Below are 18,751 nucleotides of genomic sequence, written 5' to 3'. Positions count from 1 at the left end.
AACTCTACTGAGGCTGATTCCTGAATTGAGTTTGAAAAAAAATTAAGACCGGCAGAAATTAGACCATGAACCCAAAACTAAAGTTGTATTTATAGAAGCTTACTCTTGTTTAACGCTGCATTGGAGTTATTTTCGATACTGTACCGGAGAGCGTTTAAAGGGGGATCACGAAAACAGCAAAAGCACGGCACACTTTGAAATGTCGAAGCTTTTTGGTATTCAGCCGTCACTCGGCATTATAACAACGGCGGCCCACCTGACATTTCTACTTTGAGCTGCGGCGAGCGTCACAACCTTGCGGTGTCTCGACTCCTTCATGTCACGAGAACATAATCCCTTCCAAGGCAAAGGCAGTCTTATCCTGCTGTTCACATTGAATTATTAATTACACTCAGACACTCTCGCAGTAGTTCAGTGGAAGTTCTTCTTTCTAATACAACCTGCTCCGAAATGTTGCTTTTTTTTTTTTTTAATTATTTAACAAGAACTCCTAAAAAGAGCACAACATAAAAGAGTTCTGAGTACATTGATGAGGGACAAAGCGGGACACAAATTGAGTCAAAAGAAATACAGGATTGCTTCATGAGACGTGACAAGACATTTATCACTTGTAATTACACGACATGCCGGCGCTTTTTTTTTTTTTAATTATTTAACAAGAACTCCTAAAAAGAGCACAACATAAAAGAGTTCTGAGTACATTGATGAGGGACAAAGCGGGACACAAATTGAGTCAAAAGAAATACAGGATTGCTTCATGAGACGTGACAAGACATTTATCACTTGTAATTACACGACATGCCGGCGGGTTCCGACAGAACCGAAACGCCGGTATGTGCATCAGTGCATCACTCTGTTGAACCCTTTTCAGGGACAGCGATTACTACAGTGGAGAGTTTATCAGGTTATCATTATTTGTGCATGAGAGGGTTAAATAATGCTCACTGAGTTGATGACTCACATGATCCTGAAATTCATCCATCCATCTGTTCCGCTTTGTCCTCACAAGGGTGGCGGGGGATGCTGGAGCCTATTCCAGGTGTCTTTTGGGCAGTAGGCAGGGGACACCCTGAACGGGTTGCCGGCCAATCGCAGGACTCACAGAGACGAACAACCATCCACGCTCACACTCACACCTCGGGACAATTTGGAGTGTTCAATCAGCTTGCCATGCATGTTTTTGGAATATGGGAGGAAACTGGAGTACCCGGAGAAAACCCACGCAGGCCCGGGGAGAACATGCAAACTCCACACAGGGCGGCCGGAGCTGGAATTGAACCCGGTTCCCCTGCACTGTGAGGTCGTCATGCTAACCACTTGAGCACCGGGCCGCCCTGATCCTGAAATTGCAGGTTTAAAATCGCAAATGTATGACATCGGGAGCGTTCGATTTTAGATATTGCTCGGAATCTCAACACGGGCTATTCAGCAGGTTTGAACGCCACTTTTTAAGCCTTTGGGGGACGGCAGTTACTGCAGTCATTTTCTCAGGTTACAGGGTGCGTGAAAGGGTTAAAATATCTGTACAGTATTGCATAACGCAGAGATTGTTCTTTCGAAAGACTCCAAAAGTCAAGAACCCCAAAACCTGTCAGAAAAAAAACAAGAAATGATCACCATCACTGCAAGGCTTTCAAACCCGACTCAGTTTACTTGTTTGTCTTCAAACAGTTCCAGCCTCGGGCACAGCAAAACTTTTATCACCTGCTCAAGAAAAGTGTTCCTATAAAAAAAAAAGGCCATCAAAACAAAACAGAAGTTTTATTTGGAGTCACCGAGAGCTATGGGCTGAAAAAAAAAAGAACACAAACGATAGTTGAGGTGCAGCCATCGTGACATCAGTGAGGAGTTCTCTGACAAAGACGAGGAGCAGGGTGGGAGGGCAAAAGAGGTGACCACAATGAAGGAAAGATCAGATAAGATTGTCTCACAATGGAGAAATTCCCAATTTAAAAACAAGCTGTCAAGAAATATGCAATTTAAATACAAGAAAAGGTGAGAGAAGCTTCACTGGACCTACAGCAAGAGCAGCGGTGCAAGAAAACGACGCCCTCGCTGTGGCTCAGGTGATTGTCGAGCAGCCTTCAAGCACACCTGGCAAATGCGAGCCTCGGAGAGCAGGAGAACTCCTGACTTGGAGGATAACGAATGGAGAGTTAAATCGGACAAAATGAGCTGCAGAGGGAGTTTGCTTGTCTCGCGATCCGACACGGCGGCGGCGGCCCGGGGAATTGGGGTCAGAGGTCAAACTTAGCAGTCCTTTTGAAGGAAACGGTTGTTGTGAGACACACAAACACACCGACAAGCTGATGGACGATCGATATTATATACATCAGCTAGGAAAGGCATTTAAGACGTTGCCTTCATTGGTAATCCGTAAACGCAATGACCTGTGATTGTTTAATTGGCAGAAAATGTGATTGCCTACAACGAAATTTTGAGCACGAAAAAAAAAAAACCACGATCTCACTATTTTTTATTGTGATTTATGGCTGTGTCACATTCAAAAGGACCCTAGTGATTTTCCTTAAAGGTTCACGAGAAGCAGGGCACATCCTGGAACTCAAAGCCAGTCAATCACACAAAGGAAAACAAAACAAAACAAAAAAAAAGTCCAACTCTCAATCGCACTTCTGGGCAATCATTCTTGAGTGAATATGAGAAAACCCAGACAAGCACATGGAAGAACATGCACGCGTCACAAAGGGAGGCAGAGATTAGAAACCAGACTGCCAAGGAGGGTGCCTGGTCTTGTAGGATGACATCATCAACTTTTATCCAGCAATACTTTTTTTTTTTTTTAACCTTAAGAAAAGCAATGCAAGCTGACGCTCTGAGATAACGTCTTGACATTCAGCTGCAATAAAATAAAAAAACTCCACCCGACTGGTCCACGCAGAGATTTATGAACATGTTGATTTGAAAAAGATGAAGGGCTTAAGGAATGCAACGCCAAACAAACTTGCACAGTTGTACCTCTATTTACGAACGTCTCTTCATACGAAATTTTCAAGTTACGAAACGCCTCACCAGGAAAATATTGCCTCTTGTTGCAAAAGAAATTTCAAGATACGAAAGGGAGAAATACAGTATGGGCTGCTAGTCGCATCTCCGAGTTTCCTGAACGCAGCATACTATTAGCTGCTCTGCCATTGGCTATTCCTGAGCATCATCCTGGCATCCCATTGGCTAAGAGGGTATTCTACCGTATGTGTCTACGTGTGTAGATAGATAGATATGTGTCTATGCAGCGTCCTCGTTATTTGCCCGTCGGGCCATGAGGCGTTCCGTTTTATGTAAATGTGAATCACCCAGAAAAAGTGTTCACCAGTCGGGTGATCGCTCACGATGCTGATGTTTGCCTTGGACATTTTCGAAGGATTGTTAAAAGCCGACAAAAGCAAACATCCTTGGATCAGTTCTTGACAAAACGCCAGGCAAAAAACACTTCTGAGAGAGTACATGAACTAAAGAGGGCAAAAAACCGATGAGGACGCAGTTAAAAGTTAAATGACTATCATTTTTATTCTTTACTCTATTCTTTTGTTTTTTACATTCTGCACAAGTCTCATTTATTGTGCAAAAATCTAATTGTAACATGTATTTGTTACATATTTTTCTGCATTTTTATGCTTTAGAAAACATTTATATCAGAATTTGGGGGGGGGGGTTTGGAATGGATTAGGGCATTTACATAGAAAACGCGTCCCTACTTACAAAAAGTTCTAGTGAAGAAATTTCTTCCAGAACCAATTAATTTCGTAAGTAGAGGTACCACTGTATAGTATACTCGTGAGACATATCACAAATTGATTTTATTGAGTTCCATATTCAGACTTGACTCTTAATCAACAACGATATGGCACATTTAGTGTACTGGGCAAAAATGGCTTGGACACCTGAAGCACTTCGTAACTGCATTGATTGTAAAATGAAAGACCGTTTTCATGAAATACTCATAAAAGCTCGATAAAGCCCTGCCTGCGGCCTTTTGAAACAATCACCGTTTGGTATCACACCGACAAAATCTAATAAGATCACACTAGATGGCGATTTGAAAAAAGGAAAATGATTAACAGAGTGTTTTTGTTCACCTCAGCAGCCCTTTGAACAATCGAGACTCATTGGCTAACCCTAATAATAAGATAATTGCACTCTCACACATCCAGACGGTGAGGCGAGTGCATTGTATTATTGTAAAACAAATTGGTTAACTGTACAATGAGATGATCAAAGGGAGACCGTTTTCAATCGCATGATCGTAATTTGTTTGTCTGCCATGTTGGACGTTGAGATTGGGAACGAGGTTTAAAATCGGAATGACAAGCAGACGATGGCTTGTTCATTTTCATTCCTTCTGGGTTTTTTTTCTTTCTTTGGAATTTTCCAGTCTCCTCAGAAATGCTAAATAGTTTCCGGAGTGTGGAGAAAATCTGGCTGCCGGGGCAAAGACGTGACACGGTGACAAATCGATCGTCATAGACAATAACGATCTCTAAAACGATTCATCGATCTCTAATTGTGTGTGAATACAAATGGAATACTTGACGAGTTTGGCTAACGTTAGCTAAAGTAGCACTAACCTTGCCTAGCATTAGCTTCCAGGCGGGGATACGTTAGCATGGGGATAGTCCGCTGCCACTCCTGTAATAAAATCATCCTACAATTCTGAAAATATCCGACGTATCGAGTTGCAGTAATTTCCCTTTTTTTTTTTAAACAAATGTATTTATTCGAACACTCAAGAAGTGGCGAATCAAAGCAGTGTGTCACCCTCCAACATGGTGACTGCGGGGCAAATCTTGATTGAAGTTGCGTGATTGCGGTATTGAATAAAAATAATCTCTGACCTTAATTTCACCTTAACTATCACAATGACTTGCAAAATGAGCTAAGTTTGAGAAAACATAAGAGTAAAAATGACGTCTTTATTTCCCCCCCAGACCCAGCGCAAATGTATTTATTCGAACACTCAAGAAGTGGCGAACCAACGCAGTGCGTCACCCTCAACATGGTGACCGCGGGGCATATCTTGATTGAAGTTGCGTGATTGATACGGTATTGAATAAAAATGATCTCTGACCTTAATTTCACTTTAACTATCACAACGATTCGCAAAATGAGCTAAGTTTGAGTAAACATAAGAGTAAAAATGACGCCTTTCTTTCCCCCCCAGACCCAGCAAGAGAATTCGAAAGTTACAATGTTCCTACAAATGTTAACAGCTGCTGTTCTTGTCATTTCTCCTGTCTCCTGCAGACCACGTTCCCTGAACAGACGGAGCCCATTCCGGTACAGGTTCTGCTAGAACACCCACGATGACACCAGCACTCTGCCCCTAATAATTAATGTGTCAAAGCAGCCGTCAATAACACATGGGCTGTCAGAGCCACGGATTTGTTTTGCAAAAAAAAAAAAAAAAAAATGCCAGCACCGAAAATAAAATCAGTTCACAGTCCTGGCCACCTCCATTTGAATTTATTTTGAGTCGTCTGAGAGAGTGAAGTACATTTTCTCTTTCTGTGTGAATCTCCGGCCTAGTAAAACGGAAATGTTGATTTCATTCTAGCTTGATAAACTTCTCTAACATTTTTACGACTTTGTGTCAACAGTAAGCCCATATTTACCGAGAACGTTGATGAAATAAACCTACTGGTAGCTTCTTTTCAAATATGCATGTCATTGCACGGTGACGGTGTAAGAAGAAAACTGTGCCGACTTCAGACATGCTTGATGGTTGACCGGTTGGTGCAGAAAATTTCCAGGTAGAACTGTAAAGTGGATCGTAAGTGTGGCACAGAAATATTTGATTGTTACTATGACCTAGTTTGGTCGTCATGATAAAAAAAAAAAAAAAAAAAAAAAAAAAGGTTGGCTTGGCTAGGATTATTTAAAAAAAAAAAAGTTGTAAATGCAGTCTGATTCTTTGTGATCAGCGAGGCAGCTCAAATTTAGTGATGAAAAAGTCCTCAAAATATTAAGAGTCCAGAGCTCTGAAATTGAAATACAGTGAAACTCCTCTACAACGAAACCTACATGGGTGAAAATACCCCCTAGTGTGAAAAAATCTTCATGCATTAACCCCATTCCCGCTCTCCTGCCCCCATACAACGACCCCCCCCCCCGACACACCACCATACTTATGCACTATTGGAATAAAAATAAAGAGTACACATACGCTTGTGTTTGTGTGTGTGTTTACATCTGAAATCAAATTTGCCACAGTGAAAAAGCCCCTGTTGTGAAAAATTTCTTGCTGCAAACATGATTTCGTTGTAGAGAAGTTTCACTGTAGTCCACATTAAAGCACTCGTGATGCCAAATGGTATTTGCTTGCGAGCGTTACAGGCGGTTCTAATGCGTTTGTTTAGCCCCGTGTCGTCAAATACATCAAATAACGAATGAAAATTGTCTCAATAAATCAAAAAGGCACACAAATACAAATCAATCGCATGCAATTTTGCAATTAGAACGCGCATGAAGTGCACGAAAATGTTTTGGGTAAAAAGGAATCGAAGCGGTTCTTTGCAGAAGGACATTTGGAGAAAAATAGAAAAATGAAGCAGATTTGGCTGTTAATCATCAGTTAATAACTGTGTCAGAAGACCTCCCCGCCCCCTCAACCCCCAACCCCATTTCACACCGCTTTATCACGGCGCGGAAGATAAATCGACACAGAGATGTATGTATAGACTTGGGTTTGGCTGGCAGCTGGTGCGCTGGGAGGTCTCTGATCTATGTTATTCATCGATTTATTTTATTTTTGTGCGGCCCCCAGCCCACAAATCAATTTCAATTTAAAAAAAAAAAAAAAAAAAAGATTATGATTGGTTTTCTTTTAAATGTTCCCCCATTGTTGTAAATCCAGCCAGGATCAGATTATCAACCTTCTAAGCAATTCTCTATGGGGAAGAAACATATTGGCATTTGTGAACGAAAATTTGTTCTTTGTCTGTTGCTTCAATTGTGACAATAATGAAATGAGCCATGCGCAAAAGAAAACTAGCATCAGATTTCCCCGCGTGCTCGATTTACCGACAACCACAATTGAGTCGAGGATAAAGAGATGACAATAGATCCTCGCATTAAACGTGCTTTCCAGTGTCAGTTTTAACTGCGCGGCATCGACAAGCAAGAGAAACTTGGACGTTCGCACGACGTTCAAAAGTCACAACGCATCTACACATGTGGGTTAATGCGAGGAGTTGACGCGACGTGAACAGGCTTGAGGTTGTGTGAGGTAACCGCTCCAGACACGATTTGGCTTTTGAAATATGCAACCCAAGCCAAGGCGAAGGCCTCGAGAGAAACCAGCTAGCAACAAGTTAGCGAGGGTTTGCTCCCTCCGGCGAGAACGTTCTCCTAAAAATAGAGGGAAACTCTGACAGGATGAAAGGAGACATTCATTTCTGGCCTCTTCAAGGCCGTTGGTTGTTGATGTGACATCATTAAGTTCTTCCTGTAGCGGGCGATAACTCTTTTGACGCTTCCCAAAAACACCTAATTAGCCAACACATAAGACAAGCACATAAAAATCTAAAGTCGAAAGAGGGTCTAAAAAAGTCGTCGGTGTGGTTTTTGTTGTTCTGCTACAATGTTTTCCTGACGATAGGCTTTCATGATGATTTCTTATAATGTCATCCGTCCCAAAAATAAATTAAAAAAAAAAAGGCCCTGGCCCATTCTCAGTCAAGATGGCATCATTAAGACACAAACAGCAAACAGCTCCTGAATGCCAATTATCCACCCCCCACCACCCCCGCCCACCCCAACTGTCTCCTGCTTTCTTCCTTTTAGCTAGAAACACAAACATATCCACATTGTGAGAGCATCCCAAAACGTCAATTATTTCTCAACGACGTTCCCCCGGCTTTTCTTCTTTTCAGCTCGAAACAGAAACATGTCCGTGTTCTGAGAGCAAACTCAATTCCCAAAATTGGAGGTAGCCGAGTGTGCGTGTCTTAATTTGAGTTAAGAAGCAAGCGGCATGCCCGGGGTGACCGTCTCTCCGACAACAACAACAAACGTCAGAGATGGAATCAGCTATGCATGTTACTCCAGGCAACGGTGCTCGTCTTTATCTTTACAAGCAAACACGCGTGCTTTGAATCGATTACAATTCAACGCGTCTCCAAAGGCAAACTTCAAAAAAAAGAGCCTTGTTTCCGCTTTGTGATTTCATTCGCTTCGCTCGGTGTGGGCCGTCGGACTTGTCGGACTCGGAAGGTGAATGAATACGCAAGGCGGCAGACCTCAAGCAACGAATGCAATTCCAAGATCGGGTTCTCGTAATGGCATCGGTCGCCTTCATCTTGCGTGTGACTGTCGAGAGGTGGGCCTCACTTCAAATACGACGGCCACATGGAGTTGATTTGGGGGCTTATTACCGAGGGAGGCTGAGAGCGTGCCAGCTTGTTTCCAACCCGCAATTGCCATAAGTCATGAAATGACTACGAACGAATGAGCGAGTTGGGAAATCATGTGCAGTTGAGAGGGGAGCCTTCCTGCTACATCGCTCCCCCTCCTCCTCCCTCCCCCTTTTACAACCCGGTGAACTCAGAAGCTGCATTTACACCGCAGGTGCCCAATTCCTATTCCCTGCCTCTACCCGATTCTATTCACATCTACTTTCAAGTGATCCGAATGACAATTGTTACACATACCAAACCACAGAAACCACATGCAGGCATACATGATCAAAACATAGGTAAGATACGAATCATTCGCTGCAAGTAAACGATAGTAAATCAATGTATATTTTTTCCCTCCCTGGTTCCATGGTGACACACTATATTGAGACTTCCACGTCCACTGTAGTGGCAATTGTCAAACATGCGATATATCTTATTTACACTCACACTTGTAAGATGCCTGATTGCAATCTGATGACTTTCAAATTCGCGTATTATTTTCTGGATGTGTCCATTACATGACATGCACGGCACAGCCAAAGAAATCCTATTAGAAAATAAGCCAAGAGTTGTCTGAGTATTATGCTTTGTGACGACTTCATCTACTATTTCTCTCAATCAGAAATTGCAGAAACCTTCTTATTTGACAACACTTAACTAAGTGGTGTTGCCATTCGTTTCCCATTGTAAGATCCCCGATTGCTCTGTCACTAGCCTCAATTTCGCTTCCATTATGTCCTTCTTGCACAACTGTCTAGACCGGAGCCAGTGTCTGACAATGCGCCCCAACAATACAGATGGCTTTTTATTCAGTGAAAGATGAACTTTCACTGTGTGAACTGAGACACACGTAAGCCCAGTTTAAGTCCCTAACTCACTTTTGAATCGGGGCTGGCGACGAGGAATGACGGCCCAACACTTAATGCTTTACCAACATGAAGTACCGTATTTTCCGCACGATAAGGCGCTTCGAAGTATAAGGTGCACCTTCAATGAATAGCGTATTTTAATACTGTTTTCATATATAGGGCGCACCGCATTATAGGCACATAGAATAGAAGCTACAATAGTGGCTGCGGTTGCGTTATGCATCCACTAGATGGCGCTAGGCCAAAGGGAATACAATACAATACAGCTTCATTTATATCGAGCCCAAGATGCGGTTTTGTTATGCATCCATCCGATGAGGCTACGCTAAAGGGAATACAATACAATACAGCTTTATTTATGTCGAGCTTTCACAACTACTTTAAAATACGGCATCCAAGAAATCAGAATATTGATCCGTATATAAGGCGCATTGGATTATAAGGCGCACGGTCGGCTTTTGAGAAAATTGAAGGCCTTTAGGTGCACCTTATAGTGCGGAAAATGTGGCGTTTAAATCAGTAAAACGTTCCACAGTACCACAATGACACTTTTGAAAACACTTTAAGAAGATCCCAAATCTTATGAATGCTTTCAAAGTCATAAATGTCTCTGGAGGATATGACCAAGATAGCAACGTGAAGAGTGTGAAGAGTGTGACTTAGTTATGGGTTCTGAGGTGTGTCAGAAAAGTTCCAGGACTGGTGGATGATCAAGCAGCACGTCAACAAAGAGATCCTGCAACGTTTGCTTCGTTCAGTGCGTGAGAAGAGGCGAGAGTTGAGAGAAGACGATTTGTGGCTGCTTCAACACGACAACACGCCTGTTCACATCTCCAAGAGCATTTGACCATTCCTGGCTGAGGAAAACATCATTGTGCTGGCGCAACCTCCCTACTTCCCCATCCTGACTCTCTGTGACTTTATTTCTTCCTATTTGCTACTTATATGAGCCATTCAATGAATGATAGGCAATTTTGTGGATTCGCCACTTCTTGGATGGCACTTTTTCTCCTTCTTCATTTTGCATAAGGCATTATTTTTCTTGACTCTTTGTTATTGCAGAACACCAATCCCTCCTTGGTACTTCCCCTGGACTTTCAGTGCATCCAATTTTCTTTCTGAGCCCCCCTCTATCCTCGGGCCTTTGGTTCTAATCAAACAGACCATGATGGGCTGGTATAAGAACGCCTCCTACGTAAAGAGCAGGAGCTTGAAGGGATGGAACTGTGAAAAAAAAAAAATATCGATCTTCAAAACTGGTGATTTGCACCACAATACTGACAAGCACTGCAAGGGAGATAACAGCAGTTGAATTTGATTTTGCGCACAAGCTACGCACATCCGGTTGAAGCATTGCTGGACGAATATTGGGTGAATATAATGAAGCCTGACCTGGCATGACTTGAAGATGAATCCCATGAATCAGAGGTACTCATTGGCTCTGAAGCCTCTTTCCATGTAATGAGTCACCTGACGGCATAAAATAGTTGCGGCGTGAGAGAGCGGGATATTTTGCTTCCAACCAATTTAGCATACATGATCAAAATGTTCATCCTATTCACCTTTTGCGCGTTACATCACAGCCTTGGTTGGAATGCCAAACTGTTTGCGCCTGTTAAAACTCCTTTCAAGCGTATAGTCCTGCATCCCTTTATATAAGGGATTGTCTTCTAGAGTGGGCATATCTTGCTGTGCTGGGGATGTACTCATAGACAAGGATTGTAAACCAAACTGGGCTTTTTATCACATACCTGCTGATGACGATAAAAGACGGCGATGGATAACGACAATCAACCGAAAGGACTGTCAGCCCTCTCAGTATTCGAGGATGGGCAGCCATTATTTTTTTACAGGGTGGGTAGAGCACTGTTCATATAGTTTCCTCATCATTAAATTACTGGATATTGCTTTGTGCAAAAACATAGGACGGAATGTGGAAAAAGAATTTTTTTTTTTTAAGTTCACATTATGAGCAAGTTACAAGGTATCCTGTTCCCCAAAGTGTGAGCATGGGGGAACAGGATAAAGGATAAAGTCTGGACGACCCGGTATGCGTCCAGACTTTGATATTAGCTCCAGTGTAAAGGGAAACGGCATTGAAAACGTCATGATAAAGGTCGTGAGCTGTGAATTCCGGCAAAGTCGGCAATTTGGTGGATGTCATGGAGAGATGGGCAAAAACAAGTCATCCTGTCGCTAAGTCGCCCCGTTTTCCGTCCGCTTCGATTCGGCAGATATTAACTTTTGCCGTACGTCAAGGCGCACTCGCGTGATCACGTGACGCAGCTGCGACGGGTCAATAGGGACTCGCCTAGCATAGCCAGGGGGAACAAATATTTCAACTTAGCTGGTCATCAGAGAGATGCAATCCTGTTCCGAAGCAGGGTGGTGGTAGTGAGCTTGAACAAGGCACCCAATCCCCAACACTATCACTGAATAAGAACTCTCTGAAAGTTGCAACTTTTCCACTTCAAACCAAAATATGTGTTTATACTGCAGCATGGCCATCATTTAACTTTAAAATGTCAACTGTCTTTCATGAACAAGCTTCCATTGCGAACAGAATGTGTTGGTGGAGAGAATTTAGAAAGCTGACTACTGGCAAACAAGACTGAGGTCATTTTTTGTTTTTTCCTCTCTCTCCACAGCTTGAAACATCACCGAGTATAGTTGAAGAAAGAGCCGCAGATTGAGATTTGAGATGAAGAGCTTCCACATGACAGACTGCATGCTAACTTCTCAGCGAAGCGGCCGGCTCACATCTCCAGAGGCCTAAAAGAAATTGCGCAGCATTTTTTTTTTTTTTTGCAAAAGGGCTTCATCAAGCAAAAGTGAAAAAGGAGTAAATGGAACAAACAGTGAAACTCCTCTACAACGAAATCATGTTTGCAGCAAGACATTTTTCACAACAGGGGGTTTTTCACTGTAGCAAATTTGATCTCAGATGTAAACACACACACACACTTACACAAACATACTCTTTATTTTTATTCCAATAGTGCATAAGTATGAGCATACACTTATTTGACACTTCATATAGTCAGTGTAGAAAGAAAAAAAGGGAAAGAAATTGCAAAATTTACGATCAGCATTCACTTTCACTTCCATCAATTTCTTGGATAATGTCTTTCATTTTGCTTCCTCCGTCTTTCATTTTGGTGACTTTTACCCTCTCTTCCAGCGTCAGAGCTTTTGTTTTCGCTGCTTGACATCCAAAGGTCCGTTTTGTAGCCATTTTAGCAATGCAACGTTCTTGCTGCGTCTGAAACTAACAGTAACAAATACTTCCTGGACTACTGCGCATGTATAAACCAGTGTGGTGGTTTCTGTTGCCGTTTCCGAACGAAGCAGTAGAGATTGCTGTTGGATTAGACTTTGTTGTAGTGAATCTCGTCACGAGGCAAGAGCAGAGAAAAAGATTTCGTAGAACGCAACAGGGCTTTTTTTTTCGTTGTATGAGGGCAGGAGTGTGCGAATGGTGTTAATGCATGAAGTTTTTTTCACACTAGGGGGTATTTTCGCCCATGTAGGTTTCATTGTAGAGGAGTTTCACGATAGCAGTAAGTGTGCTCGTATTGAAGAAGAATGAAGAGTTTGTTGGGAATTTATTCAATAGTGTGGAACTGATTGCGAATGGAAGCCGTTGTGACAAAAATGGAGGGAGCTACTACTTTGTTGCAACTGGCAGAGGCACCGGTGACCCAAGAAGAACATGGCAGCAGCTATGGACGCTATGAGTGAGATACTCCATCCACACACACAGTCATTACAGCAAAACTAATCATAACAACTCATCATAAATCTGCTCAGTATTCAGAAAGAGGCTCTCCCATTGTATTCAAAATAACACTTCATTCAATGAATTGATTGCACATTCCCCCTCGTCACTGATAAACGAAATGGGTGTGAAAGATTTTTGGGAAAACTACCACAAACGCGTCCGAGCGTCGTCTTCTGAATTCATAAATTTCCAGCCGCATAAAATGTCATTTCGCCCCCCTTCATCACGGTTGTGTCATTCTTGCACGTCAACAGGAAAGTGTTCCTCATTCAGGTGTACGGATGCTTTGGGAAGCTCATCGGTTACTGTAGACTTCAGCGGGAGGGCGGCGGGAGGGTGTGAGGAAAAAGTCCTCCTGGGGAAAATAACACGATGAGCACAAAGCAAAAGCGTATTGTGTTTTCAGTGTTATGACTCAAGTGCTGAAGGTGCACATCGGCGCGGTGCAGCCGCACAGTATATCACGGCGGATCGGAGCAGAGCAATAATCCCGCCGATGGGCGCTGTGGAGTGCGCGGCGTGTGGTTGTTATGAACGCTAAGATCAGAACGGAGGTGGGTAAAGCTCTGCAAAAAGGGAGTCATGATACAAATGACGGAATGGTTATTTGGCGATGGAAGTGCTTTTCATCTTCTCGGCTTGGTGGGCTGCGCCGACCCAACGAGTGCATCCAATGTGATCGGATCATATCGGTGGGGATGTGGTAAAGTACGGTAATGTCGTCCGACTCCCTCATGCAGCGCTGTGACATGCGAGCAACCGATTGTTTGTCTCTGGTAAATGATGTTCACTCTGGCTAATGAACTTGAAATTGCAGTCGTGAGCAAATGCTGAGAGATGCCATTGCCGAGCACACAAGCCGGGGAGATAAATTGAGCGGCAGACTAAAAGGTGGAACCGCACACTCGATAGAAGCTCTCAAGTCGAAAGCGCCTGCAGTCACACAATTTGAAAATCAACCAAAACCTGACTGAAATCTGATCACATCTTTGATCGGCCATCTGGAAAAATCCGAAATTTGGAACAAGATTGTTATGAGTTGATGAAAACTGATGACATCACAAAAACTAAAAAAATTGAAAAAAAAAATGTCTTAACAAAAATCAATACAGATTTTGTTCTAGTCAAACAAGAATAGAAAAATGGGGTTGATTAACGCTCAATAATTTGACTGTTGCCAATACTGCTCCCTATCAATAAATCCGCCCTTTCATTTTCTGGAGTCTGTGCCAGTAGATTTCAGGCGGAAGGCTGTCAACAGCCTGGAATGGACGCTTAGTCATTAATGGGCACGAATACTGCAGAGACAGACACCCATTCACACTCCCAATTATACAATTCCTCGTTGGGGAACGAAACCCTGCATGCTGCCAGCATGGAAGTGAACCGACTGCCCCGCCACACGATCAGAAACTCTAGCAATATATTCGTTCGCCAATTTACAAGCAGGAAAAAGTTACAATAAATGACAATGTATCGTACAACCAAAACAGAGAGTTGAAAACAGTGAATAGAATCTTCTATGCAATATAATCAGATGCGACTGGTTACTCTCATGAGGATAAGCGCTGAAAATGGATGTATGGATTTGGCTGCAGCCAGACACAAACTTTCATTGTCGTACTGACAACAATGGACAATGGTGTTATCAATCAAATGAACATGCATGTTTCTAAAAAATGTACGGCGTTCGAACCTTAAGTACCCGTAGAAAAGCCATGAAAGCACAGAGAGAACATATTATAGGGCTCGGCTAGCAAACCTGTACAGAAAAACGAGCAGGGATGAGAAGCATGAAGCGTAAATTATGCTGTGTTTCAAGATTCGCAAGTTAAAAAATCTTACTTGTCAAAGCTCTTCTCCTCTGTCGGTATTTACGGATTTAAATGCCATTCGCTTTATTACAGCGGATAAGTCATTCACTTGACGTTTAGCTTCACCGGCAGTCAAACGGGAACTTCCCCTTTGCAATTTGCAGGAGTGAGAAAAGCTTTAATAATCTCATGCCTGGTGGGCTAAACGCCCGTCTTTGAATATGTCTGTATGTTACGCAACTGTATTTTTAAAAAATAAATAATAATTAAAACAATGACGCCCGTGACAGCGAGTTCGCTCCCCGCTGTTATCAGCACCGGAAGCTGTCGGGAAAGCCGGACAAATCCCTTCGAATCTATTGATTGATCAAACTAACTGCTCGTGCGGGACGGGGGCATGCGAGGGTCGTCGACTCACAGTTCTGAGCTTCTGGGTTTGAATCTCTGGCTTCCTTGCACATGCCCCCCCCCCCAAAAAAAAAAAACGCGTTTTGAGGAGGGAAACATCGAAAACATGAAAGTGGCCCTAGAGGACCGGAGTTTGACATTTGTGACTTATCGAACCACTGTGAATATGTGAGCGAAGGCTTGTTTTATTTTTTTATTTTTGGTCTACATGTACCATGCGAGTGACCGGCGACCAATTCAGATGTGCAACCTGCCTCCTCACCAAAACCTGCTGGTGAAGTGCGAGAGAAGATTAATGAATTGTTCTCACTGTATCTTTTTCAAAAAAAAAAAATCGAAATGTTTTACAGCACGAGCACCGGTCTGCTCTAACATCCACAGCAAGAACAATATTTGAAGAAACAGTCCCTGGATATTTTAAGAGGTGTTCACGAATTCACTAAGGATGGTAGCAGATTTGGGGGCGGTGGAGGGGGGAGAAAAAGTCATCCGTAGTAAGTAACTTACCACCCCGGTGTCCTCCCGACCGGCCCGCGGGGGAGCCGCTCGGCTCAGAGGCAGCAGCCACAGCATGGGCACCAGAAGCAGCATCTCCGCACATATATTCCACGTCCACTTGGTCAAAGCCACAGAAAAGAATTCACGCCCTTCAAAGCCGGTTGCTACTGCAGAGCTCGAGCCACAACCCGGGATGAAGCATCCAGTGAGATGAAAAAAAAAAAAAAACAACAACAACAACAACAAAAACAAAGTCCCGCAACAAGAGGGTAAAATGTCCCAGAACAGTCTACCTCACTGTGGAAAGCAAACACATAGAAGACATTAAACAGGTGCCATGCATCACACCTGTTTGTGGGGTCCAAACACGGCGCTTTAATGAGCGATAACTGATGATTCAAAGAAGAAAAAAAATATTCCGGACGGAGTAACGATCCAACGAGAGACGTGCTGTCGTGCTCTCCTCATCACCGGAGTGGCCCCAGGCAGGCATAGGCAGCTCTGCTCCAAGTAAGCAAGCAGCTGCACAATCCACGCCGATCAGCACACCCACGCTCTGCTTCCGGGAGAGACTGTCAAAATAAAGCTACAGCACGGAACACGCTGTGGAAAGTGGCTGGAAAGCAATACGAGGGTCAAAATACTGTCGGAGTATCTTAACAGAAACGTTGGTAAAACTAAAACATGCGGTTTGTTCGTACATTAACTTGTCCTGAGACCAAAAAAACTGAGAGAAAACAGTGTTCAAAAATTGTTCAAAAAATTCCAAATAAGTCTGCAGTACCCTCTAAAATTCCGAGTTAAATTTCGGCTCCGGTCTTCCCGTGCCTGCATTGTTTTTTTTTCCCCAGGTATTCTGGTTTCTTCCCATGTTCCAAAAATATGCATGGCAAGTTAATGGCACACTCTAAATTGTCCCTTGGTGTGGTTGTGAGCGCGACTGGTTGTTGGTCTGCGGCAGGGGTGTCAAACTCATTTAGTCGCCGGCCAATTTGGAGTTACGTCTTCCCTCGGAGAGCCGTTATGACCGCGAAACCACAAAATTATCACTTGTACAGAACAAATGAAAAGATTACGAGTTTTGAGATCAGTCATGTCAATGATAATAGTTTGTTCAAGTGAGTTCAAACAGGGTAACAAAATAATTCCAAAATGTCAACGTTATTTATTACACATGACAATTTGACATTTCGGTACAGATTTTAGCGAGTTGACAGATGATTTGCTTTCACGGCCCAAATAAAATGACCTGGTGGGCCAGATGTGGCCCCCGGGCCTTGAGTTTGAAAACTGTGGTGTACAGCATGTGTGCTCTGTGATTGGCTGGCAAAAAGAACACAGATCACGCTATGTGTTGCAGAATTATAGAGGAATGAAAACAAACACATTTCCGTTGTGCTGATGGAGACAATTTGAGTCGTTCATCGGGTTTACGATTCGACTCGTCACCTTCTTCAGAACGTTTTGGGGAGTTTTGTTGTCCGTGTCTCACAAACAAGCGCGATCCCTGTGTACTTGGTCCTCAGTTAAAAGAAGCGACATTAGCTTTGGAGTCAATTAAAAATCTATTGTTAGAAGTACCTGCATTTCATTTCCTTCTTTGAAAATAAAGCTGTGGCGGGAGCTTAATGGCAAACAAAGTCACTCAAGTGAAAATAAAATGAAGCTCAAGCCCTCAATGTGGCAATTATCCACCTTCCGGAAATACAATCTCACATTCAAATGAAGAATCTTTATGGAGTTACCACGCAACAGCTTTATTATTTGCTCATCCAATGATGGGCACACCTCCGATGTGCCACATTGCGTCCATATTTGTCCGAGAATTTCTCAGAAATTCAGATTTATAGCAGTCATTATTTAATGTGTTCATTTCAATCCACGAGTGTGTTCGCTTGTATTATATGGCCTCAAGCTTGCACTGACAGACATCTGATACGTGTCGGGATTTTTATCCCACAGTCAGAAGAGGCCCGATTCTAATCTCAAGATATCCGTTTCCCCATCTGCGTTTTTCTATTTACGCTGCATTAGAAACGATCCGAATGGGGTCACTTGAGAACAAAAACACGGAGATAATACGTGCCCACTTGAACTCCAGTATGCGAAATCCAGCATTTGTGTTGAGAGGATCTCTTCTAATTTTTTTCTCATTTTGCTCAATGACGACAAAGGGCTCAGGTAACTTTTTTTTCATTTTATCATCTTCAGATCATTTGTTTGAATTTGCTGCGTCACCCAGTCAAAAAAAAAAAAAGAGAAAATGAACACATATAGTGATCATCACATTGAAATCCCAGTTAAGACCGTAGTCGAGAGTCAATAACACCCGGGAATCAATTTTACCCACTGCTGACTAGTTCTGCACATTCTGTTGTCCTTGCCTCAAGTGGAAGAAGAAGAAGAAAAAACGGTATCTGCAACCCGCAAACATTCCACCGACAATCTTTCCTCTTGAGCACCCCCAAAAGCGCCACGGCCAGAAGGTTAACAGTATCCACCTGCACGTTTTTCAAGAGTGTGGAAAGAAATAATAAATACCAGGCCCTGTACGTCAGGAGGGAATATTGGCAAACAACACCCAATGAGCCATATAGATGCCGGTGCTGTTTTTGGAAAAAAAACAAAAAAAAAGCTCAGTTTGTTCTTAATAATATTGCATTTCCATCAGAATGAAAGAGGAAGCAGATGTCCATCAAACTGGTGTTGCTTGTTATTGCAATCAAGTGATTTGCGGGCGAGTTTGACCGCAGACCTCGAGCCCTGCCGCTGTTAAATTGCATTTGATAAATCAATGCTGTCAGGTATCCTTTTTTTTTAACTGTCGAATATGATCATGTTATATGCAAGAGGATCAGCGGGCGTGACCAGAATGTAGTTACACTCTTCATTTTCCCCTTTTAAATTAAACATACTGAGGTCAAAGTCATATTTCTCCAATTCCATCCGAATTTCAAGGCCACCGTGTTC

General features: G+C 42.9%; 1 protein-coding gene across 1 annotated transcript in view; it reads right to left on the bottom strand.

Moving 5' to 3' along the window:
• mmp17a (matrix metallopeptidase 17a) overlaps positions 1 to 16,324 on the bottom strand; it is a 58,927-nt gene extending 42,603 nt beyond the window's left edge. Inside the window, exon 1 of the mRNA XM_019868724.1 lies at positions 15,791 to 16,324. Within this exon, the coding sequence (XP_019724283.1) occupies positions 15,791 to 15,874 (84 nt within the window). The 5' untranslated portion in view covers positions 15,875 to 16,324. The remainder of the gene's footprint in view (positions 1 to 15,790) is intronic.
• Between the last annotated feature and the right edge of the window lie 2,427 nt (positions 16,325 to 18,751).

Source organism: Hippocampus comes, unplaced genomic scaffold (assembly GCF_001891065.2).
Source record: "Hippocampus comes isolate QL1 unplaced genomic scaffold, H_comes_QL1_v1.1 scaffold530, whole genome shotgun sequence".
NCBI lineage: Eukaryota > Metazoa > Chordata > Actinopteri > Syngnathiformes > Syngnathidae > Hippocampus > Hippocampus comes.
Note: the sequence above shows the minus strand (reverse complement) of the source record. Positions and strands in the feature narration are given on the sequence as shown.